General features: G+C 38.8%; 2 protein-coding genes across 8 annotated transcripts; both read left to right on the top strand.

Annotated features, from left to right (window-relative positions):
- The first annotated feature begins 1,421 nt into the window (after positions 1–1,421).
- Positions 1,422–11,101, top strand: LOC110827256 (uncharacterized). Of its 4 annotated transcripts, XM_087346121.1 has the most exons (9): positions 5,439–5,971; positions 6,072–6,101; positions 6,183–6,221; positions 6,339–6,405; positions 7,307–7,703; positions 8,185–8,376; positions 8,701–8,868; positions 9,418–9,610; positions 10,122–11,101. In XM_087346121.1, the coding sequence occupies exons 1-9, from the start codon at positions 5,852–5,854 to the stop codon at positions 10,368–10,370; spliced, it is 1,455 nt and encodes a 484-aa protein (XP_087202247.1). In that variant the 5' UTR covers positions 5,439–5,851; the 3' UTR covers positions 10,371–11,101. The 4 variants fall into 4 exon arrangements, with proteins under 4 accessions (XP_087202246.1, XP_021914432.2, XP_087202247.1 ...); XM_087346120.1 differs by lacking the exons at positions 5,439–5,971; positions 6,183–6,221; positions 6,339–6,405 and adding exons at positions 1,422–1,450; positions 5,175–5,419; XM_087346119.1 differs by having other exon boundaries at positions 6,072–6,221.
- A 205-nt stretch (positions 11,102–11,306) lies between these two features.
- Positions 11,307–17,406, top strand: LOC110827258 (ribonuclease H2 subunit B). Of its 4 annotated transcripts, XM_022058742.2 has the most exons (8): positions 12,170–12,445; positions 12,759–12,912; positions 13,008–13,104; positions 14,328–14,442; positions 14,906–15,076; positions 15,548–15,807; positions 16,587–16,701; positions 16,878–17,406. In XM_022058742.2, exons 1-7 carry the CDS (start codon positions 12,358–12,360, stop codon positions 16,677–16,679), a joined length of 978 nt encoding a protein of 325 aa, XP_021914434.1. In that variant the 5' UTR covers positions 12,170–12,357; the 3' UTR covers positions 16,680–16,701; positions 16,878–17,406. The 4 variants fall into 4 exon arrangements, with proteins under 4 accessions (XP_021914435.1, XP_021914436.1, XP_021914434.1 ...); XM_022058743.2 differs by lacking the exon at positions 12,170–12,445 and adding an exon at positions 11,307–11,451 and having other exon boundaries at positions 16,587–17,406; XM_022058744.2 differs by lacking the exon at positions 16,587–16,701 and having other exon boundaries at positions 11,927–12,445.
- Positions 17,407–19,453: the final 2,047 nt, after the last annotated feature.

Genomic DNA, 19,453 nt, shown 5'->3' with positions numbered 1-19,453 from the left:
TGTGTTATGAACTACCTCTTTATTAGGATTGTCTAATGACAGAGGCTTTGATGGGCGGGGCATGTAGCGCGTATGAGGTGAGATCAGAGATACACAAAAACTTTGCTTGGAAAGCCTGAACTGCAGATATTAGTGGGAATAGATGATCGCAGACTTTGAGAAAGGTAAGTTTAGAGGTCATGGATTGGATTAATCTGGATTGTGACTTTGTGAGCGCAATAGTAAACCTCTGGGTTTCACAAAAGAGTGAATCTTTTGCGGTTCTCATGCGTTGGCCGGAGTGGTGACCCCTGCAATTCAGGCTGCTGTGCAGTGCAGCTGTGTCGGAGAAGTTATCGCACAGCCACGGCGTTCTGTTCCATCTTTTCCTAGCGACCTGTCTTAACACTGAAAGGCTCTCTACGGATAATTACATAATAATCATTAATATTTCTGTATTTTTAAATAAATAAATAAGAAAAATATTGCAAGAACAGATACGGGAGTGTAATACGTGTTGATTATCTTTGTCAGAAACGTCTTATATGGATCGGTCACTCCAGTTCGTTTTTGTGTCTACGATGAAACCTCGCAAAATTCCGTATTGGATGTTTTGCGACATTTGCTGCAAAAATTCTTCTTTTTCGTCGCTGGGAATAATTGACAACCTAGAAACTAGACATAGCCATGTTGTGTGCAAACGGGACACATCACAGGACGTTCAACAACGCGGTTCACTATTGGGTTCCGAATAACTCTGTTTCTCCTGCCGTGTCTTTGAAGTACCATTTACATTTGCGCCTTATTTTTAACGACGCTAATGCGGAAAGCAGGAGTGGATGCAATATTTGGCTCTGAGCGTCTCTGGGGTGACCAAAATGCAGAAGGGGACAGAGTACGTCTCTTGAAAAGGGTCTAGGGGTCGTGTGGGGCTGTCATACCGGGTATGAATCCCTGGGCGCAAAGCAGCAATGAGTTTCTTGAACAGGGGGTCCTGGTTACGTCCGAAGTCCGTACGATAAGCTGCCTACTACGTACGAGAACGACATCTGCGAATCTAAATTTTAATTACGCTTTTCGACCCTTTGAATAAATAAATAGGATTAATGCACGGGAGATTCTAGAGGCTCGCTCTGTTCCAGACGCTAGATATGGACCTGTCGACAGTCAGGCCGGTGTTCTACATCCACGGGATCCAAACAAAACAATCATCGTTTTTAATTCGGGTCTGATCTGTGTTTTGTTCTCTTTGAGAGCCGCAGGCCCCCCGTGTCGATAACTGATATTGCGATAGCAGTGCGACCGACCCTTCTGACAGCGACATCTGTTTCAGGTTGAAATAATATTATATTACCGCGATCCCTGGCGGGCGCGGGGGAGACACCGACACTTCCACAATATAGTAACTACGAACGCAACCAGAGCTCACCACAGGTCACTCACTGTTACCCATGTTAATGCTCACTTTAAGGTAAGATAATTATATTATTAGTTTGTTTTTAACGATTATTTTCAAGGACGGTTGTAAATTTTTACTTTAATATTGAATCATTAAAAATTTGTTTAAAAGTAAGTGCATTCTCTCAAGGTAATCAGTTTCCAGAATGTAACATATCGACATTACGAAATATTTTGCGTCATATAATGGCAACAGATTTCATGAGTTAAATGATTATTAGCCGTCTAAAGCCCAGTGCTTGCTGTGAAAATAATTAACTTTTAACTTTGTATTTATGGGTTTTGTAAGATTCTCACTGTAAACAGCGATTATTTCCTTAAACAGCGTTAACCACTCGATCTTTGTAATGGTGAAGTGTGGTGTTTTCTTCGCGGTACGGACTCTCTGTCTAAATATTATGTACGCAATGCGTGTCTCATTATAAACAGCGATTATTTCATTAAAGAGCGTTAACCAGTTGATCTTTGTAATGGTGAAGTGTGGTGTTTTCTTCGCGGTACGGACTGAAGAAGCTTTCGTGTTGCGAAAGAACTGTCCAGGACCCACCTGTACCTTCGCTTGGCGTGAAAATGTCAGCTTACTTAAGCGTGAGCCCATGTGGGAAAGTCTGTTTGTTGTCCCGCAAGACTGTGGTTGCGATCTGTCGGACGGTTCCATCAAACTGCAAACTACATAGCAATTTAATTACTCGCCAGCTGCCCCCGTGCAGAAGACCGCAGCACATGCTAGGAGCTGTGATCACCACCCGGTGCTCTGAAAATACGTTCACTGTTTGCCGACGCAGGAGAGGCAACGAGGACTGCCGATTGCCCCACAAGCAAAGAGGAATTGGCAGCAACGCCGAACACGATATTCCTAAGTGCTGATGATGTAGACAAGACTTAGGAACATATTTTTATATTTTGTAACCGAAAATCCATTAGCAGTGCACAGCTTTCTCAGTTTCTCTCCGTTACTGGTTGCTAGGTGACCATAGCTGGTATTGTAGCTTGGTAACCGTACGATGCGTCGGGCGAGGACTGTGATACGTCTCGACCAAAAGGGAATGTGTATGAGCGGGACTGTGAAAGTAAACACAGTCTTGTCGGAGAAGTTGCTGCACAGAACATTCGCTTTTCGTGTTGTAAATGTCTGCAAGTTTTAAGGTTTCTGTCTTCTGGGTTGTTGCGCCGTGTAGTCTGGTCGATGTTAACCAACGCTTCAGAGGTCATACTGCCTCCATCATCAGAGTTTGAAGGTTTCTGTCTTCTGGGTTGTTGCGCCGTGTAGTCTGGTAGATGTTTACCAAAGTTTCAGGGGTCATACTGCCTCCGTCATCAGGGCGATGCAAGTTTTGTGTTTCAAAAGTAACGCCAATAGTAGTGACATGTAGGTCTCGTGCTGAGTGTTCAGAAACACCCTGTTATTGTGACTCGGGTCATGCTGAAGGAATTCCTTCGGTTATTGAAAAGTCTCCGTCATACTGTCGACGATTTCAGAATTACATATTTTCGGCTCTTCGATATCTCGTGCCACTGTGGAGGAAGCAACCGGCTTTTCGACATGGCAGGGTCTTATGTGACCACAATAATGCTGCAGATATCTTCCGTCATTCGAATGGCGTTATTAATTCATTCATTTGCAGTCATTCGAATAAAAATCCGAACGAAAACCATGGAATTCTTTCTTTCGTTAGTCCCGGTATCACTAATCGGCACGTAATGTCATTTGTACTGTGCTACAATCTGTTAGCAAGATAGGTAATGCAATAAGCTGTTGGGGACGGTAACTTAGTCGATAATAAGGATGACTATTATTTAACATACACAACCGCTCTATTTCCATAATGCATAAATAAATATGCGGGCTTTCATTAACCGTATGAGACGCTATCGATCAGACTGAAAGCTTGCGTTTTGTCGTGGTTCCCGAAATGGGCCCGACGCTACGACAGGTCGTCAGTTGTGAAGTTTTTCAGTCACTGCTGAATAAAGTATTCACGACAGTTAAGGTGGATGGTAACGGCTGACCGCAGAAATACCCAGCATTCCGCGCTTCGTCGTGGCAGCTTTTAATTTCTTTAATTACTCATCAAAGTGATGTGTTTTCACATGTATTGCTCCTGCCCGTTAATTAAACTCACTGTTTTAAATAAGTTTTTAACAAAACAGAGATGGTTAGCTTCTGAAATCATTTTGAGCTTCAGACATAAAATATTCAGTGTTTTCAATTTTTTTTATTTTAAATATATTTTGTAGCATATACGCAGTAAGCTTAATCCTGCTGTCTCCACTGCAAAAAGGGATGAAACAGTCAAAGGTTGGCAATGGCAGTGACCACCATAGAGATTAGAAACTTGGATATTATTTTTAACAATGGTGGTGATATTTAGTAGCGAAGTATTTGTCAGGCTTACATTTGAATATTCATAGTAATAAACACAATACATTAATGTTAGACTCTTTCAAATACTGAATACTGTCATTTTATTTATGTGAAAAAGAATTGTGCGGTTGGGACTGTGTTAGACGATTGTCTCTCATGATGGAAACGAAGTGAGGTTACTGGACATTGACTGAGACCGGAATACGTATTTTTGAAGTTAAGAAATGTAGCCAGCTTTGAAATATTTACATACTTTGTAAATATTCTTGATAGAGAATTTCAAAATGCTGGGCTTAGGTGTTTATCGAGGTCAGACATTCCATCCTTATGATGGTGAAGACCTACAGAAAATTATTTATGAAGCAAAGGAGAATGGATTAAAAATTAAGTATAATGGTGGTTCATTTCCTGTAGTAAACAGCGATGGAACAGAAATTATAATTAATTTAGATAATATGAGAAGAGTTATCTGTTATGATCCTGAGGAACAAACATTCACCGTCGAAGGCGGTTTAACCATGGCTGAAATGCTGCAGAGTATGGAGTTCCTAAATTTTACATTAGAAATGTATGGCATAATTCCAAACATGACAATTGCTGATGCAATATCTGTTGGCCTCACAGGCTCAAATGGAACAATTGCAAACTGCTTGTTAAGGTGTCAGGTTCTATATGCTGATGGTTCATTGATTGACTTGGTGTGGCCTGGTCCAGATGAGGTCCCAAACAGGTTTTCCAACATTCCAACTGAAAGATTGATACCAACATTGCAGACTGTAGTGTGTGGACTTGGACTAGTAGGCGTTATATATACTGCAACTTTCAAATGTACTCCCATTCACTTGGCCCAGGAGACAGTATATGAGTGTCCTTTAAGTGATATAGCAAATAACTGGCAACAACTGTTGGATGGTCTGTATGGTTATTTGTATTGGTATCCTCTTTTGGACAGAGTGATCATTAAACGAGCAAGTTCTGTGAGGTTTCATCTGGGGCATTGGCAGCCGTGGTGGAAGAAGTGTGTAGAAATATTTTATTGGAGTATTCACTGGCTAGTGAACAGAGCTAGTCCATATTTGGCATGGTATGTCCCTTCATTCACCAAGAAACTGTCCCAAATGCAGTTTAATTTGGCTATGAAGGCTTCATCATGTCGAATGCAGCACAGCTTCCGCCCTCAGTTGTTTATTTCGGTGGGATCCTACTGTCGAGGAATTGAGTGGACTCTTCCTGCAGAAAAACTGCAAAATGTGGTGCAGGATATTGGGAACTGGGCTGAGCATCGTTTCTATCTGTGCTCAACACCAATACTTATTACAGTACAGACTCACCAAGCACTCACGCTTCATCACCCGCATCTCTGTCCTTACAGTGAAAGGAGGACCTGTACCTTGTGGACAGACTGGTTCAACAGTAGGAGTATCACAAGCAACTACTCAGCAAATATGGCTGAATTTGAAGCTCTGCTGCAGAAGAATGGAGGTCGCAAGTGTTGGTCTGCTGGTCCTGTGTATGCTTCGCCTCTTATTGGTCGAATGTATCCTGGCTATCGACAGTGGTGTGATACCAGAAAGAACCTGGATCCATCAGCGATGTTCAGAAGTGCTTATGTAGCAGGTGATCTGTTTGTAGAAAGTTAAAAAATTTCTTCAGTAGTTCGGGAATAGCTATATTTATTCTTGCTGCTGGTTTATATTGCTTCTAGTCTTTCCTTACTTACAGAAACATGTAAGAAACAGAACATTTACTATTATTTCCTTTGAATAAAATACTCCGGTGTTCCCTGCAGTTTGGTTGAACACAATATTTTTAAACATGATTGTGTGATTATATATATTATTTTCAAATAAAGCCACTTTGAAAGTGATGGGGTTTTTGTACTCTGAATCAGTAAGAACCTCTCTTAAATTGTTTCCTCTATGTGGAAGTTTTCCAGAGCTACCAACTGTGTTACACTAATATAATTATGTGCTTACTACATTCGTAGTGTAAAGTTGTAGCTAATTAAATACAAATCGTTTGTTTCTTAATTTGCCATAGGATTTGGGGATGGTTAATAAATTGTGTCGTCTCTGTGCCAAAGAAAAGGAAAAAGGCTTTGAAATCTATCAAGCAGAGGGGTTGAAACTTAACCTATCGTCAAAAATAACAAGATGTTTGCAGATTAGGGTAGGATCCAATCTATAACTTAAAGAATAAAACAAACAAATGGAGACTGAGGAGCATGATTTCCTTATATGCTATAGATGGTTTAATTACCTTATTCCAGGTTTACCCAGAAGATGTGCTGCCAAAAATGGTTTGTATTGACTGCTGTCTTAAGCTAAACCAGAGCTGTGAATTTATTGAGACAAGTTCACAAGCTCAGACATTATTGCAGATGACTGTTGGAGCCCAGAAAGGAACAACTGTGGAGGGTGTAGGTGTTTATAATGTAGTAGGAAACTTGTTCACAATATACATTACCATGACAACAATGCTACACAGAGATACAGGAGGTTGAGTAATTTACCTTCCTCATTGTCGGTTTTCACAGCCACAGAATCTGCAGGATGCCAAAGATTTTGTTGAATGCATTCTTTTGGAGAATTCAGTTCAGCATGGTAAGTAATTTCTGAAAGAATAAGTACATTTTATATAATTTTGAAACTAATGCTGGTTGCAGATTTAATACAGATTTAGGTGATTCTCCCAACACCAAATAGTAAGTAATAGTATTATCCTCATCACTACTATTTTCTTTGCTCCTTATCACAGTACTATGTTGTTTATTGTCAAACATAATGCTGCATGTCTTTAATCCCTGTAAAATTATTATGAATATTTTTGTCAGTTTTGAGTTAGGTCCACTAATTTTATGGTGAGGAAGGTGCACGTAGGTGTAGGATCTAGGATTCTTAATCTTTCAAATCCAGAAATTTAGTACAGGTGAATGAAGTATCCTGAAAGGGTACTTAACATTTTTGCAAATTGAAGTAAACAACATCTGTAATTGATGGCAAGCCTATCAGTTGTGAGGGTCAACAGATAACAGTAAGTAAAACTGAAGAGAGTTTCTTGGTCTACAGATTTCGTAATTTCCCAAATTGGGAAAGTTATGTTGAACTAAACTGGTTTGCTAAAAGTTAAATGTGATATTTTCTAAGTCATTGATGGAACTGTGATCCTTGAAAGGTTTTTTGTGGATGTACTCTGGCTGTCTTAAAGAAGCAGACACCACGATAACACCCTAGTGCCTTTCCTCCAACGTCCATCCTTCTCACCATTCATGAATAACTTCTTGAAATAAGAAGGTGCTATCATGTGAAATGAACTCAGAAACAGACTAACTTGGCGAGCTCTGTACTTAGTTACATTAAATTTTGGATGCTGACCATGCTTTATAAATGATCCTGCACTTACTGCAGATCCATTTTTAATTTTTTGATTATTTTATAATTGACACCTAATTAATTTGTTCATTTTATAGCTGTTTTCCTTTCAGTTTTGAATCATATTTTGTAGAATTACTTCCACCACAACAACAACCTGGAAATGAAGGAGAAAGAGAGGAAGTATTGAAACCAACAAGAAGGAGAAGCCAGTTATATGATGAGGATTTTAATAAGTTCAAGGGGAATGGAGTGCAGATGTCGGATACTGCAGACACTATAAAGGGACCAGAGACAGACCTTCCAGGGAAAGCGTCCTTACGGCAGCGTGTGCGACTGGAGGACTGTTACACGTGGCAGTGTACAGACTGTCCTACTGTATTGGCAACACTGCAAGAGTTGAAAGATCATCATCACCTGGTACATGATCAGGCTGTGCACTTCCAGTGCATTGAATGTGCAAAGGTGTACACAGTGTACAAGAAGTTTACAAGACACGTTAGACTGCATCGAAACCATGGGAATTACAGGTGCTTAACTACACTGAGAAGTCTCTTCCTTGCTTGGTTGATGGTTGTAAGGCATGATCAAACTAGTTTGTTACTGAAGGTGTGAGAACTGAGATACTGTACTCACAAGAATGTGCGTTTAGTCTTCTTCAGCGTGAACACTTGTTCCAACATTTCTGCCAATGCTAGCAGCATCCCTCAGATTGAGTTTTTGAAATCACCAATATTTACTTAATTGCATTTTCTTACATTGTTTTCACATGAATGGATTGTTTGCCCATAAATGTTCTATCAGTTACTATCAGCCATCAACTGGTGTCTAAGTACGCACTCTGTCATTGAACACTGAATATGCAAACTGACCCTTTCTAATCTTTGTAAGATGTTCTTGCCATTGAGTGATCCACTGATGTCATGATCTGTACTTTCTTTTCTCTAGCAGTTAAATTGCAGTGTCATTACAAACTTGGTTTTGATATAAAACAAATGTTTTTGCTGTCAGGTGCAGAGACTGTGGGAAATCATTCTCATCAAAGCAAGCGATGGAGAACCACGCAGTGCTTCATTCTGATGCCCGTCCTCATTCTTGTTCAGACTGTGGCAAGACGTTTCGTCAGATCGGCTCCCTTTACAGTCATCGTCACGTTCATCAGGCTGACCAGAATGGATTCTCTTGCTCCACATGTGGAAAACTGTGCGTACCATTATCAGTCCTTTCTGTATGCTGAATATGCTCATGATGACGGTAATTTTCATCAAAATACCTCTTTTTTATGGTTAGTATTCCTTATTCTTTCCTGTGTTAAACATACTTCATATTACAAAATGTACTGGTCCCATCATTTTAGAGGCCCTCCAAAGTATCTTCATTCTTTGCATTGATATTGTACTTAATTTTTAGTGGGGGAATTCTGTCGGTCAACTTTTGGTATATTTACCTTAATTTGAGGAAAGAAGTAACTTTCAAGCTTTGAAGTCACCATGAAAATTTTGTATCTTATGTGTGTATGATGGACAGATTGCTGTCGCAACAGTCACTGGAGGTTCACAGGAAAACTCATTCTGGTGTACGTGACTACACGTGTGATGCGTGTGGGAAAAGCTTTGCAGTAAAGCAAGGATTAGTATATCACATGATGTCACACTCAGGCGAACGTCCGCACTGTTGCCACCTCTGTGGTAAAAGGTAAGGCTGTATTTTCTCCCAACATAATTTCATACTGCACTTTTGCTCTGACACTGGCATGTGATGGATAAAAACTACTTTCCCACCTCACTGCTCAGTTAAAATGAAGATAACCTTACCCTTTATTTTCTAGATGCATGTTTACATTTATGTTCTGGAGTCTGTGTCGGCGTTGCTACTGGTTCTTGTCTCTCGTTAACCAGGTCAGATTACAGAATGACAGAAAGGAAACTGGGGTTGGGGGGCAAAAATATATTCCCGTATTCATGTGTTAATATTGACTATTTGCAGTTCATTTTAAATATATTCAGTACACTTATAATCTGGTGATCATCGTCCAATAACTGTTTTGCAAATGCATCTGCTGCTTCTGTTCTGACTTTTAGATTTTTCAACAAAGTTCTCCATTAGCGACCCATAAAGCTGTTGTCATTACCATTGATGTGTATAATTAAAACTTTTTTTTTAAACCTTGTCGTATCTGTAATAACTGTCGCCATCCAGATGTATTTATATTTTTGATTATAAGTGACACATGGACATTTTCAGATGCAAGACAGTTTACCTGCTAAACAAACATGTGGCAACGCATTCAAATGTGAAGGTTCACCAGTGTGACGTGTGCGGAAAACAGTTCCGGGAGAGTGGTACCCTCAAGCTACACACTCGCATCCATACTGGCGCTAGGCCGTATTGTTGTGAGTTCTGTGGTCGTCACTTCCGCTTCCAGGGTGTCTATGTAGTGAGTATCAATTTCACATTCTTTGCTCAGAGACCATAAAACTGGACACGCAACACATGTACTTACTAGTAATATTAATGGTTCTACTTATGTTCGTTCATCAATTGCTCACTTTTCACCCCTGAAGAGCCTATTTTGTCTATGTCCAAACTTTCCATACTCTGCTTTGTAGATTCTTGCTCAATTTATTTGTCGTCCTAGACCATTAATTTCCCTCACAGTCACTTTACATCATCATACTGTTAACGAAACCCTGCTGTCATGTTTGTATAACACACCCACGTATCCTTAATTTTTATCACCTGTGCATCACTGCTTAATGCAATATTCAGCTGGCTGTATCTAGCCGTACGTTGCAGTAGTGTACGAGTAAACAATGTAAGTCCAACCAGCAGTCCTTGTTGGTTCAGAGTTTAAATCTCCCATTTCTGTATGATAATAGTTAATGTCACAATATTTTCATCTTCACCGCCATGAGCCTCAGATCTCATATTTGATGTACCCCTTGCAGATACACAAGCGACAGCACACAGGGGAACGTCCATACAGTTGCGGTGAATGCAAGCGAGATTTCACTAACTGGGCCAACTATAATAAACATACCAAATGTTGTCACGGAGGAAAGTGTAGATCGACATTAGCACTTGCTGAAGACCAACATCCTCCTGCCTGTAATTATAGTTCTGCAAATAACAAACAAAATGTTCATATGAGCCAAATAACAGATACTAGTACTCCTGTCACTTCCTACAGATTATAGCAGTAAGAACGCAATGCGACCTCAAATCTTCAATGGAAATATAGCAGAGTGTGGGGTAACATCTGATGAGTCAGCTTCTATTACAAAATTAGACAAGATGATCAGTTCTTTATGTTCTATTGAAGGAAGCCCAAAACTTCATATGTCTGCTTCAGTGGCCGCTAGCTGTTACTCTTATTCGCGGTTATATTCGCATCTTCCAAGCGTTGCACCTGGTGCTTCTAGGTGCTACATTTCATCAGATGTGAATAATGAGAATGCAAATGTCCATGTCTCTTATCCATTTTAGTTTTAGTCACTTGTGCATGTTTTTAATTTAATTTTTAAGCTATTACCAGGCCAAACACAAGGTGTGGAGGTGGTCACCATGATCTAGTGCTGAGGTCAAGAACAAGTAGGAGCTGTATTTCCTCTACTTCCCCAAATTGCTTTCAGGGACATTTGTTTTTAACAGACCACTGATCAACAGTCATGACCTATGTATAGTGTTTCACTTTTTTCTTTATGTAAAGAATTTGTAGTGGGCAGCCAGTGTTAGGCCATACCTATTGCTTCCAGAAATAGTGTTTATAATTGTGCAGTTCCCGTGAATTTTGCTTTTTTCCTGTCCCATGTAATTTTATTTGTTTTCAGTATTGTTGGGTTAGGAATCATGTTTTGAGATGAAATAATATGCCGTGAAAGCTGCTTAAGTGTCTGTAAAAATTAAACGGTGGTGATGGTAAAAGATAGGTTTATTGGTCATTGTCTTATTTTTGTTTTATCCAGTCCTAATAAAAATCAAAATTCCCGCTTTCAATCCAAACGTTTAGGGAAATTTTGGTGATATTTGAATATATTGTTACAAGGTGGCAGCACCAGTGGTACTGTGTCTGCTGCCATCTATGGCGTTTGTTATTGATCTGACGGAAGTTTGTACCGATGCGGAAGACGGAGAAAAAGGATGGTATTGGTTCATAGGTTGCCGCTGCATTTGAATATGCCGTAAATTTCAGTCGGAAAGGAAATTTAATGTCTTGCTTGATGTGCATGAAACTTGTAATCTGCTGCGAGGATACAAAATTAGAAGGATATTTGTACGGTACGCAACTTAATGTGTTCTTTGGTTGGATACAACGGTGATGACGTAATTGCCTCATCACCCTGTCGCCTTTTTTAGTAGTAGACATGGGCTGTTTTCAGAACCTGCAATATATTTTAAGGCCTACATTTATTTTAATCAGCAATGAAAACAGCATAGTTATGGGACAGGATCTTTGTCTGAAAACTTTACTTAGTAAAGATCTACTTTACTATGAGGCTCTTTGTGCAGAAAATGTGAATCACGTTTCGGAGTTGATTTGAAAGCAATGAAAAGGTGAAGGTGCGATGGCAAGAAGTAATATCGGAATGAGCTAGGAGCATTTTCGCAGATCTCTTCTAAGATCTGAATTGGATCACATTCCGTTGTTGGTCTGGGTTAGCATAACGCTGCATGCACTCTAATTTATATTACATACATTTTGGTATGGTTTGTGAGAGACTTGAGCATGTAGCCCATTTTGCAATATTACGCCTAACCTAAAACCGAAAATTTCATCTCCATGAGAATCTCAAATTTCATATAATTACAGTTATTAATTTTGTGGTTAGTTATGGGGACTTTGTTCTGCCCCCAATTAGGATTCGTAAGTTAATTTGTGTCTTAAAAGTGTTGATAGGTACGATATGACGCCCCGAAGTTGGAGACATTATGTTTCCCCGAAACATAGGTGTCGTCCACAAGGCCACACCGCGTTACAACCCAAAAGACCAACATCGACAAATCAGTTTACGTTTCATGTTAGGACATCGCCCTGGCAACAGACATAAACATGTGTAGTTGGTGCTTTATGTAGTAGGTTGGCTATTCTGTACCCGGGCAGCAGCTCATATTCGAGGTTCGGGCTGATGGCTGTCGGCTAACAATTTTGTTTCAAATATTCGCTTTTTATGCTTTGTTTTCATTATGCCGAGGATAAAAGCATCCCCAAAGAAATGTGTGAAAACGTCAAATCCTCAGCAGTCCTCAAACACATGGGTATTTCTACTGAAAGGTGAGAATAGCACTCGTTTTAGCGGGTCCTAAAGGAGCGTCTATTTGGGAAAGGTTCATTGTCAATGTCAAAGATGTTCTTTCAATTAAGTTTTTGTTTACGCTGTTGCCTTAATGTTGATTAGTTTTCCAATGTTTTCATATTTATAAACATAGTTTTTGGCTATCGTAACGGTAACGAAATAAATTTAAATCGTTTAGTATTTTAAAAAGGAATGGTAAACCTTTGTTTGTTCAAATAACCCTCAGGCTAATTTTAAGCATGGCTTTTTGTGTTTGTATAGATTGTCTTGATCCATTCTGTTATGATTTAGGTGAAGCTTTGGAAGTTCCTGAAGGGTTTGCTGGTACTGGGACTCCTGACATAGTGCAGTTGAGGCATCCACAGTCAGGAACACCAGCTATGTTCTTATTCAGTCCAGGAGATGGGATGGTTCAAGAAGTTTTGACATTTTCAGAAAACAGAAGGTAAGCAATGCACAGGACTTGTTGCATGAAGGAAGTGATGAGTAGCATTTTAAATGTTTGGTTTAAAGAACTGATCAATGTTTTACATTTGTCAGATCTTGGTTCATCGAAGAATCAGTCAAATCAGATGGAAAGCTGCACCTGTCAACGCCAATTGATCCCATCTTTCTTGCTCTTCCTTATCTGAGAAAGGTGTGTACAAAATAGAACATACTTCAACTACAGTTTTTAATTTATTTAATTTTGATATCTGAAATACAATATGTCAATTTTACAAATATAAATGGTCATGAAATACACTGTTTAATCATGATGGGTTTTTTTTTTTTTTCCTTTTCATTCTTAAAAACTTCTAAACTAAAATATTCTTGTTTTGCAATTTGAGTCTTTGCTTCACTATTTCTTGTAGCCCTGTGCAATAAAGAGCTTTTGAATATTCGTGAAATTATTCTCTCCACTATGTGACTGTCTTACTATTTCATAGGCCACATGCTCCACACCTTTAGGCAATACTGCCATGACATAAAAAGATCACAACGTTGCTTGGAATGTGAAGTTAGTGTTCACCCAGTGTAATAATGCATTTCTTTGTCGTGTGTGTTTGATTCATTTGCCTCTGTCACGCACTGTTGATGTACGTCAGACATGTCAACACTACAGTCACTAAAGTGATGAATTATTTGGCTGAATGACCAGGGTTTAATTTGTTTAAAGAGTGCGAGGGTTTTCCCCTTTACCATCTTGTCCAGCGCAATCCAGGGATTCACTTGGCCACCTGATCGGTGGGTACGCGCAGTTATTCAGGTTAAACAAGTCCAATGTATGAAACTGCCAAGTTGTTGTCTCATAGTCATGACATTTATGTAGCAAATTAGTGAATGCTGTTATGACTGAGGGTTTACATAGTTTTACCCAGGTTTTCCAGACTGATGCTAGGATAATGTCTTGAAGTAGGCCTTGACCATTTCATCATACACAGTAAGTTTCATTCAGTTTTAAATAAGCTCCATTTATTACTTTGAAGGATGTACCAGCTACTCGTCAGCGTCTGATACTACCGGCCGCTCTCGTAATTTTTAACATTTATATGTCTGCCGTGGCTGAGCATTCTGCGTTGTAGTATCATGATCAGAAGTTGATCGTTATCTTCCAGGTTGTGACATCACGTAGTCTTGTTGGCAGAGTCTCGTAAGAAAGTTTTATCTTCGGGGTACAATATCATGTGCCCGTTCTTAGTATTGGAAGGATGTGCTAGCCTGTGATGCAATTCCAGTCTTTTGCAGTGAATTTGATGTGTTTTTTAATATTATGCTTCCCCTTCTGTGGTGTTTTCCATGTATAAAATTAGCAGGTTTTAAAATCGTACCCGTTTTTCATTTACCGCTCCTTGATTGTGTTCTGTCGTGCTTCCTCAGACAAGTCAGGCGATGCCTCTGGACCAGTTGCTGAAGGACGAGGAATTCCCAGAGACCGAGAGGTTACTTCGATCCACAGGCCTCAAACATCTGAATCAGGTTGCAGACAGAAAAGGTATGGAGCTTACGGCAATATTTAGATTTGTTAACAGATTATTTATGCTCAGCAAATGCTTGACTGATGTGAAGGTTTGTATAACGGATGAGCTAGACAATCTTTTGCGTTCTTTACGGCAGTGTTTTCCGGTCAGCATATCAACTGCTGACAGTCTACAACTTAATTTATATTTATCCACACATTCCAGTTAGCATTCTGTTATGCGTATGTACGTACGTAGGCCCACGTACTTTACCACAGACTCACTGAGTGATGCAAGGTCTTCCTTTAGAAAATTTGATAGTTGCTCATTTGGCCACGAAATGCCTGATGTTCATGAACCTGAAGATTTTATCACGTGTTAAGAAAGTTTCTCTTGAACTTTCTTCTGAGCCAGCTGAATCCTCTCCCAACATAATATTATCTCATCAATGCCAAGGTCTCTTTAGTGGTTTCATTCTGTGATGTCATTTGTTATTAGGAGATGAAGATTTGAATGCCTACAAATACAGCGAGGAAAAGACGTTGAGCTGGCTTCAGCGAAAAACGGAAAGAGTGGCCGAAGTTCTGAAGCAGAAGGGCATTCATGTGTCGGGTGGAGCCGTCTCAGCAACATTCGTAAAGAGCGGGAAACCAGATCCGTCTGACTCTGGTAAGCCTGAAACTAACACGTTCATGTATTTAACTTCTGTTTGTTGAAGTTGTAAAGTTCTGGCAATTAAACTGAGGTACCAGTGGATAAATTGTAGGAGGTAAATATGAACGGCATTGGCGTCGTCCTGAACACTCCTTTGATCTACTTTTTTTGACAATTAAGCGTATTTATAGCATTAAATTAATTATCGGCATATAACTTTTACTATCCTAAGTCAATTGTTTGTGCTGATTTTGTATATAACTTTCAGTTTCTTTGTGTGCTTAAAATGTTTTAAATCTTATCTGTCATTTTGAGGCTGAAACTGCTTGATAGAATTTTATTAAATGTGGTACGGTATGCCTACACTAAATTTTGTTGACACTCTGTTTAAAACATGCAAGAAATATAAATTCCAATTGCAACGTACTTCTCTGATGGCACGTAGAGTCGAATAACGGATTTGTTCTTTGTGTTTGTTGGGAGCAGAGTCATACCTTAGGTATGCGCATGGGATTGTATCAGAATACCTGGCAGAGGACCTAAGTATCAAGCTTCTGAAGTACCTGAGCCTACCTGAGGAAAAGTCGTCGGAGAGCCACGGAAAACGCAAGCTGTCGGTGGCACAGTACGGTGGCAACAGCAATGCCGGCACGCCGCCTTGCGCTCCCGCAGGAGAGCTCTTCAAAAAGGCCAAGCAGGAAGACCTGGCCAACGGAGGAGTTCTGGATCTCACGAAGCCAGAGAAGGTGACAGTCACACTCTCGTTGTTCTTCCATAACTTTAAGTAACTTAATTATGCAGTCAGTACAAGTAATCTTTTTTTAAGCTCATTTTGTGCTCTTAACAATGTCTTGACTATGCTACTTAATTTTTGGGTGCTCAATGTTTGTGGCACGTACGTCGGTAAGTGTGGAGACGAGATCCGTGTCGTATAAATTGAGTGTGCAGGGGCCATATCTCTTATCTTGGGGGTATAATGATTTATTAGAAGTCATGGAATGTGCGAGACGGTAAGTGCTGACCGTGTTATTTTTTTCTATCCTAGATGAAAGGGGCCTGAATAGAAGTCGCATTATTTTAAAGGATCTGTTATAGAAATGTTGAATATCGTTTATCGAATAATGATGGTCCTGCTTCAGTCTGAAAAATTTGCTGGTTTTGTGACTTTCTGCTTGCTCGGCAGTCGTTGAGAATTTATATCACCTTGACTTTCTTTTCTTTTTTTCTTTTTTTAATGAGAAAGTAGTCTTAAAAGCACAAGGTCACTTGGTCAAGTTTGTGCACTGCAGCGGAAGCAGTAAAGCCCTTTCTGTGGCATGTAATAAATTTTGAAATTATGGTCTGTATTATCTTAAAGGACCAGAACTGCTGAAAATAGAAATGTGAGAGATTTATATCAACATTATTCTGGTGATTCGTTGCATCTTTTAAAGGCCATTTTAGAATTAGCGTGTAGTCGTGTTGTGGAAACTGTGGCTTTGATATACAGTGATAATTTAGTTGTATGAAATGGAATGTGTTGCAGGCTGCCAAACCTAGCATCACAGCGAAAGATAAGGCTCGCGCCAAAGCAGCGTCTGGGTCGAAAAACATCTCCACCTTCTTCAAAAAGAAATAAAAGAAAAACATGGAATGAAATTGTAATAAAATATCATCTTATTTGTGTTCCTATGTTTGAAATTGTGTCGTTAATATGGGGACAGCTTCCCCATTAAAAAAATGCAAGATGGATAAATGAAGAAACAGAAAATATGTTTTAATTTGTTGATCCAGTTGAACAACGTTCTTATGTGCAAATTATGTTCTGTTCTGCCAGACAGGTGACAGTCAGGGACAAGCACAACAGGTGAGGAGAAGAGAGAAGAAGAAGAAGAAATCCATCTGAAAAAATACTATTAACATATAAAAAATTTACCTGCAAGCAATATTGTAATAAAATTGTTAAATGTTTTCCTAGCAGTCCAGATCAGAACAGAAGTTTACCAGTATATATATATATATATATATATATATATATATGTGCTTTATTTCTCGAGAGAAATGTTTTTCAGTAATAAATAGAAGGGAAATCGCTCAAAAAGCACCATGAGGGATTGATCACAAGTTCTTGTTGAGGAGGGATTTTTATTGTTGTTCTTGTGTGTGCTAGGCATCCCCTACCTGCTCGACCAGCATAGTACAATATTTGTAGTCTTCGTTGTCATGGTTACGACTGGCATCTATATTTTGTTTTGTTTTATTAATCTGTAACGCTGTGACTTGCATACAGTTTGCCAGTTTCATGTTGGTTTCTTGCAGTATTTCTATAGTGACTCAGTTGTTAACTTTAATGTCACCTTTTTTTTTTTTTAAAAAAAAAAACTATTTTGCCACTTTATTATTTACATTGAGTGACGTGCAAATTTTATTTTGAAATGTATTGAATATGACTGTTATTTAGAAGAGCTGTACTTAATTTTTTTAGTGCTGTTAATGAGATTACATGTGCATACTTTTGTGATATGAAATTTTCATAGTGTACTTACTCAAATCTAAAGAAAAATCATACTTCTTGGATTTTAAATACTGTCGTTTTATTGCTTTATATATCATGATGAAGATTACTATTGTACGTAAATTGTAATGCATAAAATGTGGTAAGGTAGCGTCTGTTTGCTGATGCGCAGCTGTATTATATTTTTTTTATTTCTTTATTTTATCTCGGCGAACCGAGATGATCCCCCGCTTAATTACAGGTAAAACCCAGTCGTGAGAGGATCAAACCACGTGCTCCACTTAGATGTGAACCATTTTGTTTTGATTGACTCGCCATTATCATCGTCTAAAAACTTGTAAATATGTTCTTTCACTTGTTTCTTTAAAAACAGCTTTTCATCATTTTATTTTTCAAGGTAAGTTAAGAAAGCTCTTCTTATGCGGATTGAAGTTATTACTAACGTTGCTTTTTTAATTCGTACATGAAGAATATTATTACAACTTTAAATATACTAATAATTTAGGCTCCTCTTTGATGTGCCTTTCTTTTCAGATGGCTTAAAAGGAATGACGACTGGCATCGCTATGGAAATTCCAGGTGTTCGAAATAAAACCGCGTGTAATTATTCGTAGAATGCCACTTGGCATTTTGAGTGTGTCAATGGGAAATCTGACCAGTCATTTAAAAATGAAGCATTCATCTGTGCCCAGAATTAGATGGTCTTCGCATTCCGTTAAGAACTTCTTGCGGTCTAGCATAAGCTCAGTAGAAGAAGACTCATTTAGAGAAAGTTCTCAAACTTCAGCCATTGGCTGAGACTTTCTACGCTTTTTGCGCTATCTCTCTTGGACACAAATAGCAATTGGCTGTCATCAGTGGAAACAGTGATGCCACCATTGGGAACACAACAGAGTTCAATGCATAAGTGTACATGTGAGCGTCCAGTTAATTAGCATGTAAAAATGATTAAGGAATTTCAATCGCTGCTCATTTTATGGACCAATATTTTATGATGTCTGATTTACTTTGGTGCATTAAGCACGATGCTCAGATCACAGAAATTACCTTCAGTCGTAGCAAATGGCATATCATTCAGCACGGTTTTCACGTTATTTTGCAAGTTTTTCGTGAAACTGCTAACAAAGTTGGCACAGAGAAATCTTTATATTTTAAGAATTGTCAACTTTTTTGTTCTTCAATGGAGGAGTCATCCAAACACATGGGAACTGTGCTTGAAAATTTGAGAATCTGAATAAAGAAGCATTAAAAGATTTTGAGTGCACAGAAACAGTTGTATTAGTTTCTTTACCCCTGCTTTAAAATGACAGATTTCGCATACGGAGCTAAGTGCAAATTTGTATCTGAAAATTTTACGTCAGTCTCCTCTTCACTGTGAGGAATTTTATTCACAAACCAGGCAGCTGGCTAGTGACTAATCCTCATGTTGCCGGTGTTACAGAGCTCGAGAAATATATTTGAGAACAGTATGTGCTCAGAAATTCTGCGTCGCTGGGATGGTGAAGGAATCTACAAGAACTGTATCCAAGACTAGTGTAACCGTCGAAAGAAGTGATTGTACATCACTGCAACATTTATTCCTTGCAGACAGGTTTTTGAAAGGCAGGACAAATTTTTGACTCGGGGTACATCATCTGATTTGTCCTCTGGCAATATAGGTAGCATATGACTCCTGTTTTAAACTTGTTTTTTTCTAAATGACTATTTAAATAATTTATTTACAGCAATTAAATTCTATTTTTTGTTTTATTATTTAAATATATATGATATATAGTGATTAAATATTTGTCTTTTCAATTTATTGTAACATAAATATGTATGTAAAAAAACTAATGTTCTTCATTCTCCAGTGTTTAACATTCAGTATTATTTTTTTCCTTGGTAATGGCTGTGGTGGA

This window comes from Zootermopsis nevadensis, unplaced genomic scaffold (genome assembly GCF_977971745.1).
Source record: "Zootermopsis nevadensis isolate Lab colony 2312 unplaced genomic scaffold, Znev_1.0 Znev_ptg000010l, whole genome shotgun sequence".
Lineage (NCBI taxonomy): Eukaryota > Metazoa > Arthropoda > Insecta > Blattodea > Termopsidae > Zootermopsis > Zootermopsis nevadensis.
This window is presented reverse-complemented; position numbering and strand designations above follow the sequence as displayed.

Bases quoted from the DNA above. Each gene is read 5' to 3' on its own strand.
- LOC110827256 (XM_022058740.2), top strand. From the start codon at position 4,087: ATGCTGGGCTTAGGTGTTTATCGAGGTCAGACATTCCATCCTTATGAT. The intron at 8,377-8,700 runs GTGCGTACCATT...TATGATGGACAG, and splicing joins TGCTCCACATGTGGAAAACT to ATTGCTGTCGCAACAGTCAC. The intron at 9,611-10,121 runs GTGAGTATCAAT...TACCCCTTGCAG, and splicing joins GCTTCCAGGGTGTCTATGTA to ATACACAAGCGACAGCACAC.
- LOC110827258 (XM_022058742.2), top strand. From the start codon at position 12,358: ATGCCGAGGATAAAAGCATCCCCAAAGAAATGTGTGAAAACGTCAAAT. The intron at 12,913-13,007 runs GTAAGCAATGCA...TACATTTGTCAG, and splicing joins ACATTTTCAGAAAACAGAAG to ATCTTGGTTCATCGAAGAAT. The intron at 15,808-16,586 runs GTGACAGTCACA...AATGTGTTGCAG, and splicing joins ATCTCACGAAGCCAGAGAAG to GCTGCCAAACCTAGCATCAC.